This window comes from Grampus griseus, assembly GCF_964374135.1.
Source record: "Grampus griseus genome assembly, chromosome: 1".
Classification (NCBI taxonomy): Eukaryota; Metazoa; Chordata; class Mammalia; order Artiodactyla; family Delphinidae; genus Grampus; species Grampus griseus.
This window is the reverse complement of record NC_139017.1, coordinates 18,040,527-18,057,219: the sequence shown is the minus strand read 5'-3', so window position 1 is coordinate 18,057,219 and position 16,693 is coordinate 18,040,527. Positions and strand designations below refer to the sequence as shown.

The 16,693-nt window shown below is 40.6% G+C and overlaps 1 protein-coding gene across 3 annotated transcripts in view; it reads left to right on the top strand.

Moving 5' to 3' along the window:
• Window positions 1–14,909, top strand: part of SLC30A10 (solute carrier family 30 member 10) — a gene marked incomplete at both ends in the record, with an annotated part of 35,517 nt that extends 20,608 nt beyond the window's left edge. For 2 of the 3 annotated variants that reach the window (XM_082653210.1, XM_082653208.1), the window contains 3 exons: window positions 360–437; window positions 6,463–6,702; window positions 14,410–14,909. In XM_082653210.1, coding sequence (XP_082509336.1) covers window positions 360–437; window positions 6,463–6,702; window positions 14,410–14,909 — 818 coding nt within the window. Of the gene's footprint in view, window positions 1–340; window positions 438–6,462; window positions 6,703–14,409 lie in introns of all 3 variants that reach the window. The other variant, XM_082653209.1, reaches the window with a different exon arrangement.
• Window positions 14,910–16,693: the final 1,784 nt, after the last annotated feature.

Genomic DNA, 16,693 nt, shown 5'->3' with positions numbered 1-16,693 from the left:
ACTCCCCACCTCTCCCTCCTCCATTGGATACTATCTGCACTTTGTTTTTCTCCTTCCCCCTTTGCCCATCTGTCCATCCCCCTGGGAGTTATGGGTTTGGGGTTGGGGGTGGATTCCCACTGCCTCTTTTTTTGTTTGTTTGTTTGTTTGAACTTGAATGAAAGTGTGAAGGAAGTCCAAAGGTGAATCACAAGGCTGATTTAAAGGCCAAAATGTGCCACTCTGGGCTGTGTGTTTGGAGAGGTGGGGGGGCTGATGAGGTAGTGGGCTTTGAAAATAATGAAACGTTTTTCTGAGTCCATTGGTTCTTTTTGTTTGTAGAACTTATACACAACACAAGGTTTCTTCTTTGAATGCAGGTGATTCCCTGACTACGCAGAATGAACCAGAAGAGACTATGAAAAAGGAGAAGAAGTCCGAAGCCCTGAATATCAGAGGTAGGATTGACCTGGGGTCAAGCTGAAATCCTTTTCAGTGTTACGCATGGACTGGGCTGGACTCTTCCTTTCTGTTTGCCTTTTCATAGGTGTGTTAGAAAGTAGGCAGGTTACATGCAGAGACTATTACCTAGATCTCTTGCCTAATCACGGCATCGATTCTGGGGGAGTCAGAGTTGCTAATGATTTATCCTTGCTCCACTTAGGCCCATGCTCACGCTGCCTGCTCCAGAGTCTCACAGATCCCTGGCATGCTACTGCTTGATTTTGCCCGCCCGTGGATATTGCTAACATAAAATGCAGCCTGTTTGAATTGGATATCATTTTGATAAAGGTTGGAAGAGAGTAGGTGGGACCTATCCAAGGTTACGCCCCAAGTGACCTTGCTGACTGACCCTCATTGCCTCACTTATTTTGGTCAGAAAACTGCTCCTGAGATGGTCTGTTGGTTCAGTTGAGTTTCCACCTCAAGGTCTAAAGAAGGGGTTCTGGGGAGACAGAGGAAGGCACATCACTTGCATCCCTCCTACCATGCGCTCAAGGTCACAAACCCAGGGCAAAGTTGAGCCCTGGGAGTTCAAAAGTGGGTTTCTCACCAGACACCAACATGGTACAGTACATCTCCCCTTTCCAACTTCTTGGGCACAGCTTTTGCTTCAGAGCGATTCAAGAAAGCCCAATTCCCAACCTGATGGAGAATCTCAACAAAAGTTATGCAGCCCTTTACCTTTAGATGGTTTGAGGAAGCCTGAAGTGGGGCTTAGAGGTAAATAATACAAAGAAAAAAAATAATGCAGGAAATGCCTTCATTTCTGAGAGTCTCACATCTGTTTTACAAAGTGATACCCAGAATGAATCTGGAGGGAAAATCAGAAAAGAACGACAGCAGCACATGAGCTCCTAAAAATTTCTAAATGAATTAGTTAAAAAAATTTAACTGCAACAGGGGAATTCCTAAAAAACATGGTGGTGAATCTTTTTGGAAAGAGGATCTGTGATGAAAACTCATAATCCTTTAGTTTTTCCTTTTTTTTAGGTTCAGTTTAAATATAAATATATAGAATATATATGTTATTAATATATATTACATATATAATATATATTAATAACATATATATTCTATATATATATTTAATGGGTTTTTAAGATGGAGTTCACCATCATAGCACTTCACCTTTTCAAAGCACATTCTGTTTTTTATTCTTTCTTTAATTGAGATAGTATTGGCATATAACACTAATTTCAGGTGTACAACATAATGATTCGATCTTTGTATGTATTGTGAAATGATCACCACAGTATAACTATAAATACATGAATAACAGTGTCTGGTTAACACCCATCATTATGCACAGTAACAATTTTTTTTTTCTCATAATGAGAACTTTTAAGATCTACTCTCTTGGCAACTTTCAAATATATGGTACAGGATTATTTTTTTTCTTATTTTATTTATTATTATTTTTAATACACATTTATTGGAGTATAATTGCTTCACAACACTGTGTTAGTTTCTGCTTTATAACAAAGTGAATCAGCTATACATACACATATATCCCCATATCTCCTCCCTTTTGCGTCTCCCTCCCACCCTCCCTATCCCACCCCTCTAGGTGGTCACAAAGCACCGAGCTGATCTCCCTGTGCTATGCGGCTGCTTCCCACCAGCTATCTGTTTTACATTTGGTAGTGTATATATGTCCATGCCACTCTCTCACTTCGTCCCAGCTTCCCCCTCCACACCCGGTGTCCTCAAGTCAATGCTCTATGTCTATGTCTTTATTCCTGCCCTGCCACTAGGTTCATCATTATAGTCACCCTGATGTCCATGGCATCTCCATGACTTATTTATCTTATAACTGGAAGTTTGTACCTTTTGACTCCATTCACCCATTTTGCCCACCCCTCCACCACCTCTGTCTACCACCAATCTGTTCTCTGTATCTGTGAGCCTTTTTTTTTAAAGATGCCTCATACAAATGAGCTTGTTGATTTTGCTGCTCAAGGAGACGTTTGTCCAGGTGCAAGTACTGCAGCAAAGGGTCCCAGGTCCCAGCCTGTCTCACCACCATTTAAGACATACATATAGTGGGGTGAGGAGGGCTTAGGCAGGCGGATCTGGTTTGAGTTCTGTCTCTGCCTTCCACTAGCTATGTGACCTTGGGCAAGTAACGTTCCCTCTTGGACCTTCAGTTTCCTTATCTACATAAGGGAGATAATAGCAGTGCTGACATCTCTGTGTTGTTGTGAGAGATACATGACTGATGGGAACAGCACAGAGGATTCACGTAATGAATTGCCTTCCCATTAGTTCTATGCACTTACTTCTCAGTGGGTTTTCAGACGTTGTTTCACGTCCTCTATTTTTTTTAAATTTCTACATTTTATTTTTATTATAAATTATATATGCCTAGTAAGTGACTCAAATTTCAGCTAGACATAGAAATAACAAATAAAACATCTTTTGACTAGCATGATAATAAGACATTATCCCTGAAAGCCTTTGAGATGGCAACATGCAACACAAATGTATTCAAGATAGTTGAGTCACTAACAAGTTTCAGAGCTCCAGATTAGGTCATATTAATTTCCAAGCGTTCTGCTGACTCTGTTATTCTATGATCCTGACAGTTAATAGCAAAAAGCAAATCACGGCAGTATTTCAACAGTTTATCCTAACACACACACACACACACACACACACACACACACACCAGCTATGTTTTCGTTAGATGTTTATACACATTTTTTTCTAGTATCACGTCCTCTTCAGAACTGGCCTCTTCGAGAAGTGAGGCAGATGCTATTCTTATTCCCATTTCACCAGTGAGAATCTTGCCGCTCAGAGAGGTTGACTTTCACAAGATCCATGACTCACAGAGACTGTCAGGTCTGTGACTCTAAATGTAGCGCACCCGTCTCCCATGTTGCCTGACAAGCACATCCTCTTCTGCAGCCTCCTTTGAGTTCTCTGCTTGGAACACCTTTTCTCTGAGTTTCTCTGCCTGGGACTATTGCCTTTTGAAGCCTGTCTCCTCTTCAGAGTCTTGCCCATGTCTCGCGAAGCCTTTCTTGAGATTTCTCGTCACAGGGAATAATCCTCCCTCTGGAAGTTACTGACGCACTTATCCAGAGCCCTGCCAGTGGACTGAGGTCCCCAGAAGATCATGACCATCTTTGCACGGAAGGCCAGAAAACACACCGCAATATCTCAGGAATTTAGTGAAATGAAGCTGTAAGCAGTTTTTCAGACTGAAGGTCACGATAGTTTGGGTTGTAAAATCAATTTAGTAAAGTATGATCAGCAGTTTGAAAACTAACTAGAATTGAATGAAATAGAATAGAAAATAGTAATAAGTCCCATGTCAGGATAGGTTTTGTTTTTTCGAGAAACATTTGTTTCAGTGTGTGTTTGTGCCTGGGCTAGGATGCAAAATAAGATTCTTACTGTGGATTATGTGAAAAATAAGTTTGAACACTCTTTTATATAATTCTTAGGGTCCGGTAGTGAGATTTCTCAGAAGGAGAACTTGAAACTGGAATGTAGGACTTCGATGGGGCAGGATGCCCAGTGGTTCTCTAGTCATACTATGCAGATTTATATCCCCACACGAACACTTTGTAGCTGTGTGCTCTTGGATAAGTTACTAAGCTACTCTGTGCCTCAGCTTCGTCATTTGTAGAGTGGAGAGAGTAACCACTTTAGAGAGTCCTTAAGAGGACTTAATGTGTAAATACATGCAACATACAACAATGTCTGGTGCATAGATGTTAGCTAGCATTACAGTTATTATAATTAAGTAAAAGGCAGAAGGCACTCTATGTCGTGGGAGTTATGACTGACCAACCAGAAAACTGTTTTTTTTCGAGTGCCTAGATTGTATGCCTCCAGTGCTAAAATACAAACAAAGGAAATGCAGGGTGTGACCCTCACCTTCTGTTACTTATAGTCTAATGGAGGAAACGCGGCTGACATCCATGAAAAAGAGCATAACAGATGGTCTCAGGCTGTGAAAATGATGTCGAGGGCATATAGGAAATGTTTGGTCTTCATATTTTTATGGTAGTATTTTGTACCGTCCTGGAGAAGGTTAGAGCTTTGATCTTCAGTTCCTCCTGGAGAAACAAGCTGTAGAGACCAACTCTTGGGAACATGTTGAGTTTCTCTTTTTGGCTGAGGACAAGAACTGGGGAGTAAGAAGCCCCCATAGGGGGTGGGGTGGGAAGAAAGGGGGCACAGAATTTAAAAATGGGACTACTTAATGTATTTATTGAATCGGGACCCTATTACCATAAGTAAACACTCAGCCAGAAGGAGATGTGGGGATTCTTTTTATTCTTGTATTTTTTTGGTGGTGGGGGGAGGTTGCCACAAACTACATTTAGTGTGTTTACAAAATGCCATTCGACCTATGATGCTACTCAGAATCTTAGAAGTGCTGCCAGGAGGAAGTAGCCTCTTCTAAGTGAAACTATTCAGTTGCAGCCATGAGTGAGTTGTTAGTATTTTGGATGATTATTAATTCTACTGAGTGAATCTGGGATACATGGAGGGTTAATCCGTATACTTTCTTCTAGAGCAGCGCCTTGAAAACTTTTATGTGCATTTCAGTCACCTGGGGATCTTATTAAAATGCAGAATCGGGGCTTCCCTGGTGGTGCAGTGGTAGAGAGTCCGCCTGCCGATGCAGGGCACACGGGTTCGTGCCCCGGTCCGGGAAGATCCCACATGCCGCGGAGAGGCTGGGCCCGTGAGCCATGGCCGCTGAGCCTGCGCGTCCGGAGCCTGTGCTCTGCAGCGGGAGAGCCCACAACAGTGAGAGGCCCCCGTACGGCAAAAAAAAAAAAAAAAAAGCAGAATCGATTCAATAGATTGGAGGTGGAGCCTGAGATTCTGCCTTTCTCAGAAGCTTCTAGGTGATGTTGGTGCTTCTGGTCTGCAAACCATACTTTGGAAAGAAAGATTCTGATGTTGCTTTCTGTAAAGAAAAAACTTTGTGTTTATACTTTATAATCCTAACAAATCTCTGCTCCATTCACTAACTCCCAGTTCAGTCTGTGTCCAACAAACACCTGGACACTTAGACCTTCTTTAGAATTACATGCTTTCTGTATCATGACCGAAAACTTCCGAAGTGGTTCCCTTAAGTAAAGGCATCCACAATTTTTGTTATTATCTGTAGAATTTAAATGTTATTTTATTGTTACAAAGGGCTCTTTATTTAGTGGGAATGTTTCTGGACACTGTGGAGGACCTCTTAAACCAAAGGCAGTTTAAGTGACCACAGGCTAAGTGAGACGTAGGTAAATGCATTTAGGGAAGGGGAAAATGGATCAAGGTAGAGGGAAGACAAAGAATAAATAAATATAAATATTATATTTATCTGTAACAAACCATAATGGAAAAGAATATGACAAAGAATATGTATACCTGAATCACTTTGCTGTACACCAGAAACTGACACAACGTTGTAAATCAACTATACTTCAATTAGGAAAAAAAAGTTTGGGAATTCCCTGGCGGTCCAGTGGATAAGACCCTGTGGTTTTACTGCCGTGGGCCTGGGTTCGATCCCTGGTTGGGGAACTAAGATCCCACAAACCACGTGGCATGGCACCCAACCCCACCCCCCCCCCGCAAAAATAAAGAAATGTTTGAAACAATTTAAATCACAGACACCTGTCTGAAAGAAAAAGAAACCATTTGCATAGCGTCTGTTTCCAGCGTTGTGCCCTCTGATGGGTGGTAGGTGGCAGCAATGTGGCACCTTGAACTGGCACAGTCCCTCTTCCCGCAGGTGTCTGCAGCTCAGAATCTTCCTAGGCTGTTCCAGGTTCTCTGGGTCCTGGGACGGTGGCCTGAGGTTTTGTTTTCTGTGCAGCAGTGGCCGTTGTTTTTTGCTTTCAAATCCAGCCTGCTGTTCTAACTGAACAGAGAACAAATAGCAACAGGTATTCATAGACTTGGGAAGCCAAGTCAGTGAGTGTCACGTGGGCTTTATTGGTCTTTCTTTCTTCCCCGCAGGGGTACTTTTACATGTGATGGGAGATGCCCTGGGGTCGGTGGTTGTGGTGATTACGGCCATCATATTCTACGTGCTTCCCCTGAAGCATGAGGACCCATGTAACTGGCAGTGCTACATTGACCCCAGCCTGACTGTCATCATGGTCATCATTATTTTGTCATCTGCCTTCCCACTCATCAAGGAGACTGCTGCCATTCTGCTGCAGATGGTCCCCAAAGGCGTCAACATGGAAGAGCTGAGTAAGTCATGCAATTCTTATCTTGAACCACTGCCCAGTGACTGTTCTTCAGGCCAAAGGGCCAGCATTATTTCAGAGCAGCGTTTGATTTCTGTATCCTGAAATACTTTAAATCACAACGCAATAGAGACATCCTCACATGTTTTGTAGATGGCTTCTGCTACTAAGATGACTCACAGCTCCGAGAACCAAAGGTCCTTTTTAGCCCATCATTCTCTGACTCTACTGCAGATTTTTAAGAATGTGTTGCTTGGGCAATACCTATTCCTGGGCTATTTATTTACCTTCATGTCAGAGATTTATTCTAACTCAGATAAGGCCACTCTGTCCAGGACTTGATTTTTATTCCCCCTATTCTGAAAACATGAGTCATTCCTTCCTATTCTAGATCCTGCTTTTTAGTTAACTGATTCTTATGGGCACACAAGTCACCGTGTGTCCTGTAACACAGTAAAATGGACCATATTTAAATTCACTCATTCAGTAGTGGAATCTGTTTCTTTGCTTTGCTCAAATAGAAGGTCAAACTCTCACTTGAGTTTATGTGCATCTGAGGATAGAACATTTTTATAGACTTTATAGGATGTCTGAATGGGAACTCTCCAGATGTTGGTGAGAAACTGAATGTGCAACTTTAGTTCTAGTGTTTCTAAATGGAGTTTTTATAGGAAAAAATTTTTTTTCATGAATATTTGCTATTATTCTATCTATGATTACTTCATCAGTGAGCCAGTAAACATGAACTATAGCCCAGGCCCACTATGCAGCTGAAAGTTGGAAGACCTTATTTCATGACAAATAGCTGAAATTAGATTTGATAGGTCTTAATATATTAAACAGCCGCGGATAGCCTTTCCCCCTACAGGCATGATTTACAGTGTGACTGTCCTGCATGCCTACTCTTTGCCCAGTGCTGCAGGCAGAGGACGACAGAGGTAAAAGAGGCTCCGGGGAGCAGATATACTGCATCATTTTCCTTCCAGGGGCTTGTTTGCCAATGGAAAAAACAAAAGAAGCATATACAAAGCAACTTGTGATATATATTGGCTTATATTGCCGTTTAACAAAATAATATAGATATATTGAAAAGCAGATATTAAAAAAATTAGAGTGTAATAACGATAGGAACACTCTTATGATACTTATTACATGCTAGGTAATATTGTCCAAATGCTCTACTTACATTAACTCATTTTAATCCTTAAAATAAACTTATGAGGTACTGTCATTATCATTCCTCATTTACAGATAAGGAAACCGAGGCACAGAGGGACTGGGTAAATTTTACAAGGTCATGCAGGTAGTAAATGATTAGCTGGGATTCAAACTCTAGCTGGCTACAGGTTGTTCATCATCGCTGTTCAATACCATCTTTCTAAATACATACTAATTTTAGAAAGTATGGAAAATATAGAAGAGCCTAAATAAGAAAATAGAAATCTCTCATAATCCTACCACCCAGAAATTACCACTCTTAATATTTTATGTCAGTCATTCAATAAAACAAGACTTAATCTATCTAAAAAAATCATTTTTGTGTGTGTATATATACAATGATGTTTCATTTTTTTAAAAAAAGAAAGATAAGCAAAATAAGAAGACAGAGAAACACATAGAAGATGAAGGAGCAAAGTAAAAACCCACCAGGCCAAACAAATGAAGAGGAAATAGGCAGTCTACCTGAAAAAGAATTCAGAGTAAAGATAGTAAAGATATCCAAAATCTTGGAAATAGAATGAAAAAAATACAAGAAACATTTAACAAGAACCTAGAAGAACTAAAGAGCAAATAAACAATGGTGAGCAACACAATAAATAAAATTAAAAATTCTCTAAAAGGAATCAATAGCAGAATAACTGAGGCAGAAGAACGGATAAGTGACCTGGAAGATAAAATAGTGGAAATAACTTCTGTAGAGCAGAATAAAGAAAAAAGAATGAAAAGAATGAGGACAGTCTCAGAGACCTCTGGGACAACATTAAATGCACCAACATTTGAATTATAGGGGCCCCAGAAGAAGAAGAGAAAAAGAAAGGGACTGAGAAAATATTTGAAGAGATTATAGTTGAAAAATTCCCTAATATGGGAAAGGAAATATTCAGTCAAGTCCAGGAAGCACAGAGAGTTCCATAAAGGAAAAATCCAAGGAGAAACACACCAAGACACATATCAAACTATCAAAAATTAAATACAAAGAAAAAATATTAAAAGCAGCAAGGGAGAAGCAACAAATAACACACAAGAGAATCCCCATAAGGTTAACAGCTGATCTTTCAGCAGAAACTCTGCAAGCCAGAAGGGAGTGGCAGAACATATTTAAAGTGATGGAAGGGAAAAACCTACAACTAAGATTACTCTACCCAGCAAGGATCTCATTCAAATTCAACAGAGAAATTAAAACCTTTACAGACAAGCAAAAGCTAAGAGAATTCAACACTACCAAACCAGCTTTACAACAAATTCTAAAGGAACTTCTCTAGACAGGAAACACAGGAGAAGGAAAACACCTACAATAACAAACCCCAAACAATTAAGAAAATGGTAATAAGGGGCTTCCCTGGTGGTGCAGTGGCTGATAGTCCACCTGCCGATGCAGGGGAAACGGGTTCGTGCCCTGGCCCGGGAAGATACCACATGCCACGGAGTGGCTGGGCCCATGAGCCATGGCCGCTGGGCCTGCACGTCTGAAGCCTGTGCTCCGCAATGGGAGAGGCCACAGCAGTGAGAGGCCTGCATACCGCAAAAAAAAAAAAGAAAGAAAGAAAGAAAATGGTAATAGGAACACACATATCGATAACTACCTTAAATGTAAATGGATTAAGTGCTCCAACCAAAAGACGTACACTGACTGAATGGATACAAAAACAAGACCCATATATATACTGTCTACAAGAGACTCACTTCAGACCAAGGGACACACACAGACTGAAAGTGTGTGGATGGAAAAAGATATTCCATGCAAATGGAAATCAAAAGAAAGCTGGAGTAGCAGTTCTCATATCAGACAAAATAGACTTTAAAATAAATACTATTACAAGAGAAAAAGAAGGACACTACATAATGATCAAGGGATCAATCCAAGAAGAAGATATAACAATTGTGAATATTTATGCACCCAACATAGGAGTACTTCAATACATAAGGCAAATGCTAACAGCCATAAAAGGGGAAATTGACAGTAACACAATCATACTAGGGGACTTTAACACCCCATTTTCACCAATGGACAGATCATCCAAAATGAAAATAAATAAGGAAACACAAGCTTTAAATGACACATTATACAAGATGGACTTAATTGATATTTATAAGACACTCCATCCAAAAACAACAGAATACACTTTCTTCTCAAGTGCTCATGGAACATTCTCCAGGATAGATCATATCTTGGGTTACAAATGAAACCTTGGTAAACTTAAAAAAATGGAAATCGATCAAGTATCTTTTCCGACCACAACGCTATGAGACTAGATATCAATAGCAGGAAAAAAACTGTAAAAAAATACAAACACACGGAGGCTAAACAATACACTACTAAATAACAAAGAGATCACTGAAGAAATCAAAGAGGAAATCAACAAATGCCTAGAAACAAATGAGAATGAAAACATGACGACCCAAAACCTATAGGATGCAGCAAAAGCAGTTATAAGAGGGAAGTTTATAGCAATACAATCCTACCTCAAGAAAAAAGAAAAATCTCAAATAAACAATCTAACCTTACACCTAAAGCAATTAGAGAAAGAAGAACAAAAAAACTCCAAAGTTAGCAGAAGGAAAGAAATCATAAATATCAGATCAGAAATAAAGGAAAAACAAATGAAGGAAACAATAGCAAAGATCAATGAAACAAAATAAAAACTAAATAATAAAACCTTTTCCAGGTTCTTTGAGAAGATAAAGAAAACTGATAAACCATTACCCAGACTCAACAAGAAAAAAAGGGAGAAGACTCAAATCAACAGAATTAGAAATGAAAAAGGAGAAGTAACAACTGATGCTGCAGAAATACAAAGGATCATGAGAGATTACTAAAAGAAACTCTGTGCCAATAGAATGGACAACCTGGAAGAAATGGACAAATTCTTAGAAAAGCACAAACTTCCAAGACTGAACCAGGAAGAAATAGAAAATATAAACAGACCAGTCACAAGCACTGAACTTGAAACTGTTCTCAGTGGTGAAAAAATGAAACTATTTCCACTAAGATCAGGAACAAGGCAAGGCTGCCCACCCTCACCACTATTATTCAACATAGTTTTGGAAGTTTTAGCCACAGCAATCAGAGAAGAAAAAGAAATAAAAGGAATCCAAATCAGAAGAGAAGAAGTAAAACTGTCACTGTTTGCAGGTGACATGATGCTATATAGAGAGAATCCTAAAGATGCTACCAAAAAACTACTAGAGCTAATCAATGAATTTGGTAAAGTAGCAGGATACAAAATTAATGCACAGAAGTAGTGTAGCATTCCTATACACTAATGATGAAAAATCTGAAAGAGAAATTAAGGACATACTCCCATTTACCATTGCAACAAAAAGAATATAATACCTAGATATAAACCTACCTAAGGAGACAAAAGACCTGTATGCAGAAAATTATAAGACACTGATGAAAGAAATTAAAGATGATACAAACAGATGGAGAGATATACTACGTTCTTGGATTGAAAGAATCAACATTGTGAAAATGGCTCTACTACCCAAAGCAATCTACAGAATCAATGCAATCTCTATCAAACTACCAATGGCATTTTTCACAGAACTAGAACAAAAAATTGCACAATTTCTATGGAAACACAAAAGACCCCGAACAGTCAAAGCAATCTTGAGAAAGACAAACAGAGCTGGAGGAATCAGGCTCCCTGACTTCAGACTATGCTACAAAGCTACAGTAAACAAGACAGTATGGTACTGGCACAAAAACAGAAATATAGATCAATGGAACAGGGTAGAAAGCCCAGAGATAAGCCCATGTGCATATGGTCTCCTTATCTTTGGTAAAGGAGGCAAGAATATACAATGGAGAAAAGACAGCCTCTTCAATAAGTGGTGTTGGAAAAACTGGACAGCTACATGTTAAAGAATGAAATTAGAACACTCCCTAACACCATACACAAAAATAAATTCAAAATGGATTAAAGACCTTAATGTAAGACCAGACACCCTCAAACTCTTAGAGGAAAACATAGGCAGAACACTCTATGGCATAAATCACAGGAAGATCCTTTTTGACCCACCTCCTAGAGAAGTGGAAATAGAAACAAAAATAAACAAATGGGACCTAATGAAACTTAAAAGCTTTTGCACATCAAAGGAAACCATAAACGAGAGGAAAAGACAACCCTCAGATGGGAGAAAATCTTTGCAAATGGAGCAACTGACAAAGGATTAATCTCAAAAATATATAAGCAGCTCATGCAGCTCAATATCAAAAAAACAAACAAACCAATCCAACAATAGGCCGAAGACCTAAATAGACAATTCTCCAAAGAAGATATTCACGTTGCTAACAAACACATGAAAACATGCTCAACATCATTAATCATTAGAGAAATGCCTGGTGGCGCAGTGGTTGAGAGTCCGCCTGCCGATGCAGGGGACATGGGTTCGTGCCCCGGTCCAGGAAGATCCCACATGCCGCGGAGTGGCTAGGCCCATGAGCCATGGCTGCTGAGCCTGCGCGTATGGAGCCTGTGCTCCACAACGGGAGAGGCCACAACAGTGAGAGGCCCGCGTACCGCAGAAAAAAACAAACAAACAAAAAAACTACAATGAGGTATCACCTCACACCAGTCAGAATGGCCATCATCAAAAAATCTGCAAACAATAAATGCTGGAGAGGGGGTGGAGAAAAGGGAACCCTCTTGCACTGTTGGTGGGAATGTAAATTGATACAGCCACTATGGAGAACAGTTTGGAGGTTCCTCAAAAAACTAAAAACCATATGACCCAGCAATCCCACTAGTGGGCATATACCCTGAGAAAACCATAATTCAAAAAGGGTCATGTTGGCTTCCCTGGTGGTGCAGTGGTTGAGAGCCCGCCTGCCGATGCAGGGGACACAGGTTTGTGCCCCGGTCCGGGAAGATCCCACATGCCACGGAGCAGCTAGGCCCATGAGCCATGGCCGCTGAGCCTGGGCGTCTGGAGCATGTGCTCCGCAACGGGAGAGGCCACAACAGTGAGAGGCCCGCGTACCGCAAAAAAAAAAAAAAAAAAAAAGAGTCAGGTACCACAATGTTCATCGCAGCACTATTTACAATAGCCAGGACATGGAAGCAACCTAAGTGTCCATCGACAGATGAATGGATAAAGAAGATGTGGCACATATGTACAATGGAATATTACTCAGCCATAAAAAGAAACGAAATTGAGTTATTTGTAATGAGGTGGATGGACCTAGACTCTGTCATACAGAGTGAAGTAAGTCAGAAAGAATGAAACAAATACTATATGCTAACACGTATATATGGAAGCTAAAAAAAAAAAAAATTTCTCAAGAACCTAGGGGCAGGACAGGAGTAAAGATGTAGATGTAGAGAATGGACTTGAGGACACGGGGAGGGGGAAGGGTAAGCTGGGATGAAGTGAGAGAGTGGCATGGACACATATACGCTACCAAATGTAAAATAGATAGCTAGTGGGAAGCAGCCGCATAGCACAGGGAGATCAGCTCTATGCTTTGTGACTACCTAGAGGGGTGGGATAGGGAGGGTGGGAGGGAGGCTCAAGAGGGAGGGGATATGGGGATATATATACGTATAGCTGATTCCCTTTGTTATACAGCAGAAACTAACACAGCACTGTAAAGCAATTATACTCCAGTAAAGATGTTAAAAAAAAAAAGAGGAAAGAATATCATACCACATATGCATTCTAGCTATTTGCTTTTTCACTTAAAAATACATTAAATACACTTTCTTATATCCTTAAATATGCAACTTACTTTTTCACAGCTGTATCATATTCTATCACATAATTGATTTAACGATTTCCATTTTTTTTCATTAACACAAAAAGCATTGTCCAAACCAGTTTTGTACATAAATATTTGGTCATTTGTTTCAGTTAAATTCCTAGTGTTAGAATTGCTGGTTAAGGTTTTTGATCCACATTGCCAAATCCCCTTTAAAAAAGGCATCCTTCTTTATATTCCCACGCCAGTCCATCAGAGCATCGAATGCCTTGTAAACTCAACCACCCTGGGCATTTTGTGGGGAGGATTGTTATGAAATTTATTTTCTTGAATTGCTTTTTTTTTTTTTTTTTTTTGTGGTACGCGGGCCTCTCACTGTTGTGGCCTCTTCTGTTGCGGAGCACAGGCTCCGGACACGCAGGCTCAGCGGCCATGGCTCACGGGCCAAGCCGCTCCGTGGCATGTGGGATCTTCCTGGACCGGGGCACAAACCCGTGTCCCCTGCATCAGCAGGCGGACTCTCAACCACTGCGCCACCAGGGAAGCCCCTTGAATTGCCTTTTATGGGCTAACAGTGTATGGTAGAGGAATTCAGAGAGGAAGAAGAAGATTATGGGAAAATGTATGGGAAGATGTAGCCATATACGGTACAGCTATTTTGCTTCCTGTTGTTCTTAGTAACTACATCATTCTGGTGAGAATGCTTAAGGGGACCCTATCCTCCCGTGGTGGTTCCATGTTTCAAATGGAACCTTCACCTTGGCTATTGTTTTCTCTCCCCTATTCTAGTGAGTAAACTCTCTGCTGTGCCCGGAATTAGCAGTGTCCATGAAGTTCACATCTGGGAACTTATAAGTGGGAAGATCATTGCCACTCTGCACATCAAGTATCAGCAGGATGGGGGAGATCAGGATGCCAGTATAAAAATTCGAGAAATCTTCCACAACACGGGAATCCACAATGTGACCATCCAGTTTGAGAAGGTGGACCTGAAGGGGCCCCTGGGGCAGAAGGACTTGCAGCTGCTCTGCAGCTCACCCTGCATCTCCAAGGGCTGCACCAAGCAGCTGTGCTGTCCCCCCGGGGCACTGCCTCTGGCCCATGTCAATGGCTGTGCCGAGCACAATGGCTGTCCCCCACTGGACTTGTCCCGGAGTGATGGCCTTGGGAGACGGCAAACAGCAGAAGTGGCTCTTGAAGTATCTTTGGAAGGTTGTCTGAGTGACCATGGACAAGCTCTTAGCAAATCTCAGGAGGACTCACGTTATGTCAACAGCACACATTTTTAGTTTGGTGCCCACATCAGTAAGCTGTATAGGCGAGGCACTTTGGAACCACTAGCTGGGCTTGTGGGAAGAGATTTGTGGGTCATAGACTCTGATCACACTCACAGTGTGCACACACTCTGTGTTCAATGAGGGTTTTGGCTGTTTGGGATGTTAGTTGAACTTGTCTGTTAATTTTTGTGTGACCGAGAACCCTTTTACATTATCCTGGGTGTTTCATGCTGCTCTTCAACAGTTTTGTGTGAACATTTATTTTCCGAAGCAAATGCACTAGTATACATATCAGGGACATTGAAGGCTGGAACTCAATAATTGTGGACACAGGATTCAAAGTAGTTTTTGTTTGGAATTGCTTAGAACGGCTAGCTGACTCTCAGGTGAGCTCATAGCCAAGCACATCAAACAAAAACTTAAGAACCATAATAGCTATATTCTTTTCTATTCCACTGGGAGATCATAAAAGAGGAAAGTTAAGTAGTCCTATAACTGCAGAAATTTTTTTCTTTGACTAATTTTTGAATAAACGTAAAACGAATACCTAGTAAGGTAGAAAATATTCTCCGAACATTAGAGGATGTCAGGTTTATTGGGGGTGGGGAAAGGCAGGAAGAAAATGCATTTTGATGATTTCTTCATTTTGAGAGGTAGAGAGAAAAAGACTTTCTGCTGTGAACTGAACTACAGCTATAGGATGCTTCAAATGTTCAAATACATAAGATGCTTTTTTTTTCACTTGGAAGTGTGGGAATATTTCTACTCCTTTAAGTATGACACAGTACCTATATACTGTCTTTTAGAGTCAGTCTAGTTAGAACTGTTTTCATTTATTGCTTATTAATGATTTACTTATTTGCCCAAATTTCCCTTCAGTCTTCTTTTATATGATCACATTGATCTACGTAGCATTTACCAGGAGAAAATGAGTATTCTCGGGATAGGAGAATATATGGCATTGAGTATGCATTCTTGCCCAAAAGATAAGCTAGATTGACTTTCCTTTAATTAGACATATTTTAAGGTATTTACTATAGTTGCCAACTAGTAATTTGATGGAAAAGTGTATGTCCAAGGGAGAAATGAGAATTAATTAAACTGCTGCCTTTAATGTGTTTCAAGGAGCTTAGCTTTTTCTTTTATGTCTCTTGACCCATATTATCAAGTTCATACATCTATTAGAATCTGATTTTCGTTCCATGTACTGGAGAAACATCTGACATGAAATTAACAAACTGTTTAGGCAGCAATATTTTCACCAGAACAGTCTCAAAATAAGTATAAGAAAACAGGAGGTGCCTCGCTAAAGAACTAGAATTTTTTTTTTTTTTTTTTTTTTTTGCGGTACCCGGGCCTCTCACTGTTGTGGCCTCTTCCGTTGCGGAGCACAGGCTCAGTGGCCATGGCTCACGGGCCCAGCCGCGCCGCGGCATGTGGGATCTTCCCGGACTGGGGCACGAACCCGTGTCCCCTGCATCGGCAGGTGGACTCTCAACCACTGCTGCCACCAGGGAAGCCCTAGAATCTTTTTTGATGGGTTGCAAAATTGACTGAAAAAGATCATCCCTCAGGCTGTAAGCATTGAGTCTGTGCAGTTTAGAATCTTCACAGTTCTCATCAGAAATGCTGGATTGGGAGCAGAAAAAGCACCCACATTTTTCAACACAAACACCATTTAAAAAACTGTGTCTTATTTTTAAATTCTAAGGCTGAAATAAAGAAGCAACTGTGATCAGTAGAATAGGAAAATTTTTATTCCTTGAAAATTTATTATCCGAGTTTAAATTGGCCAT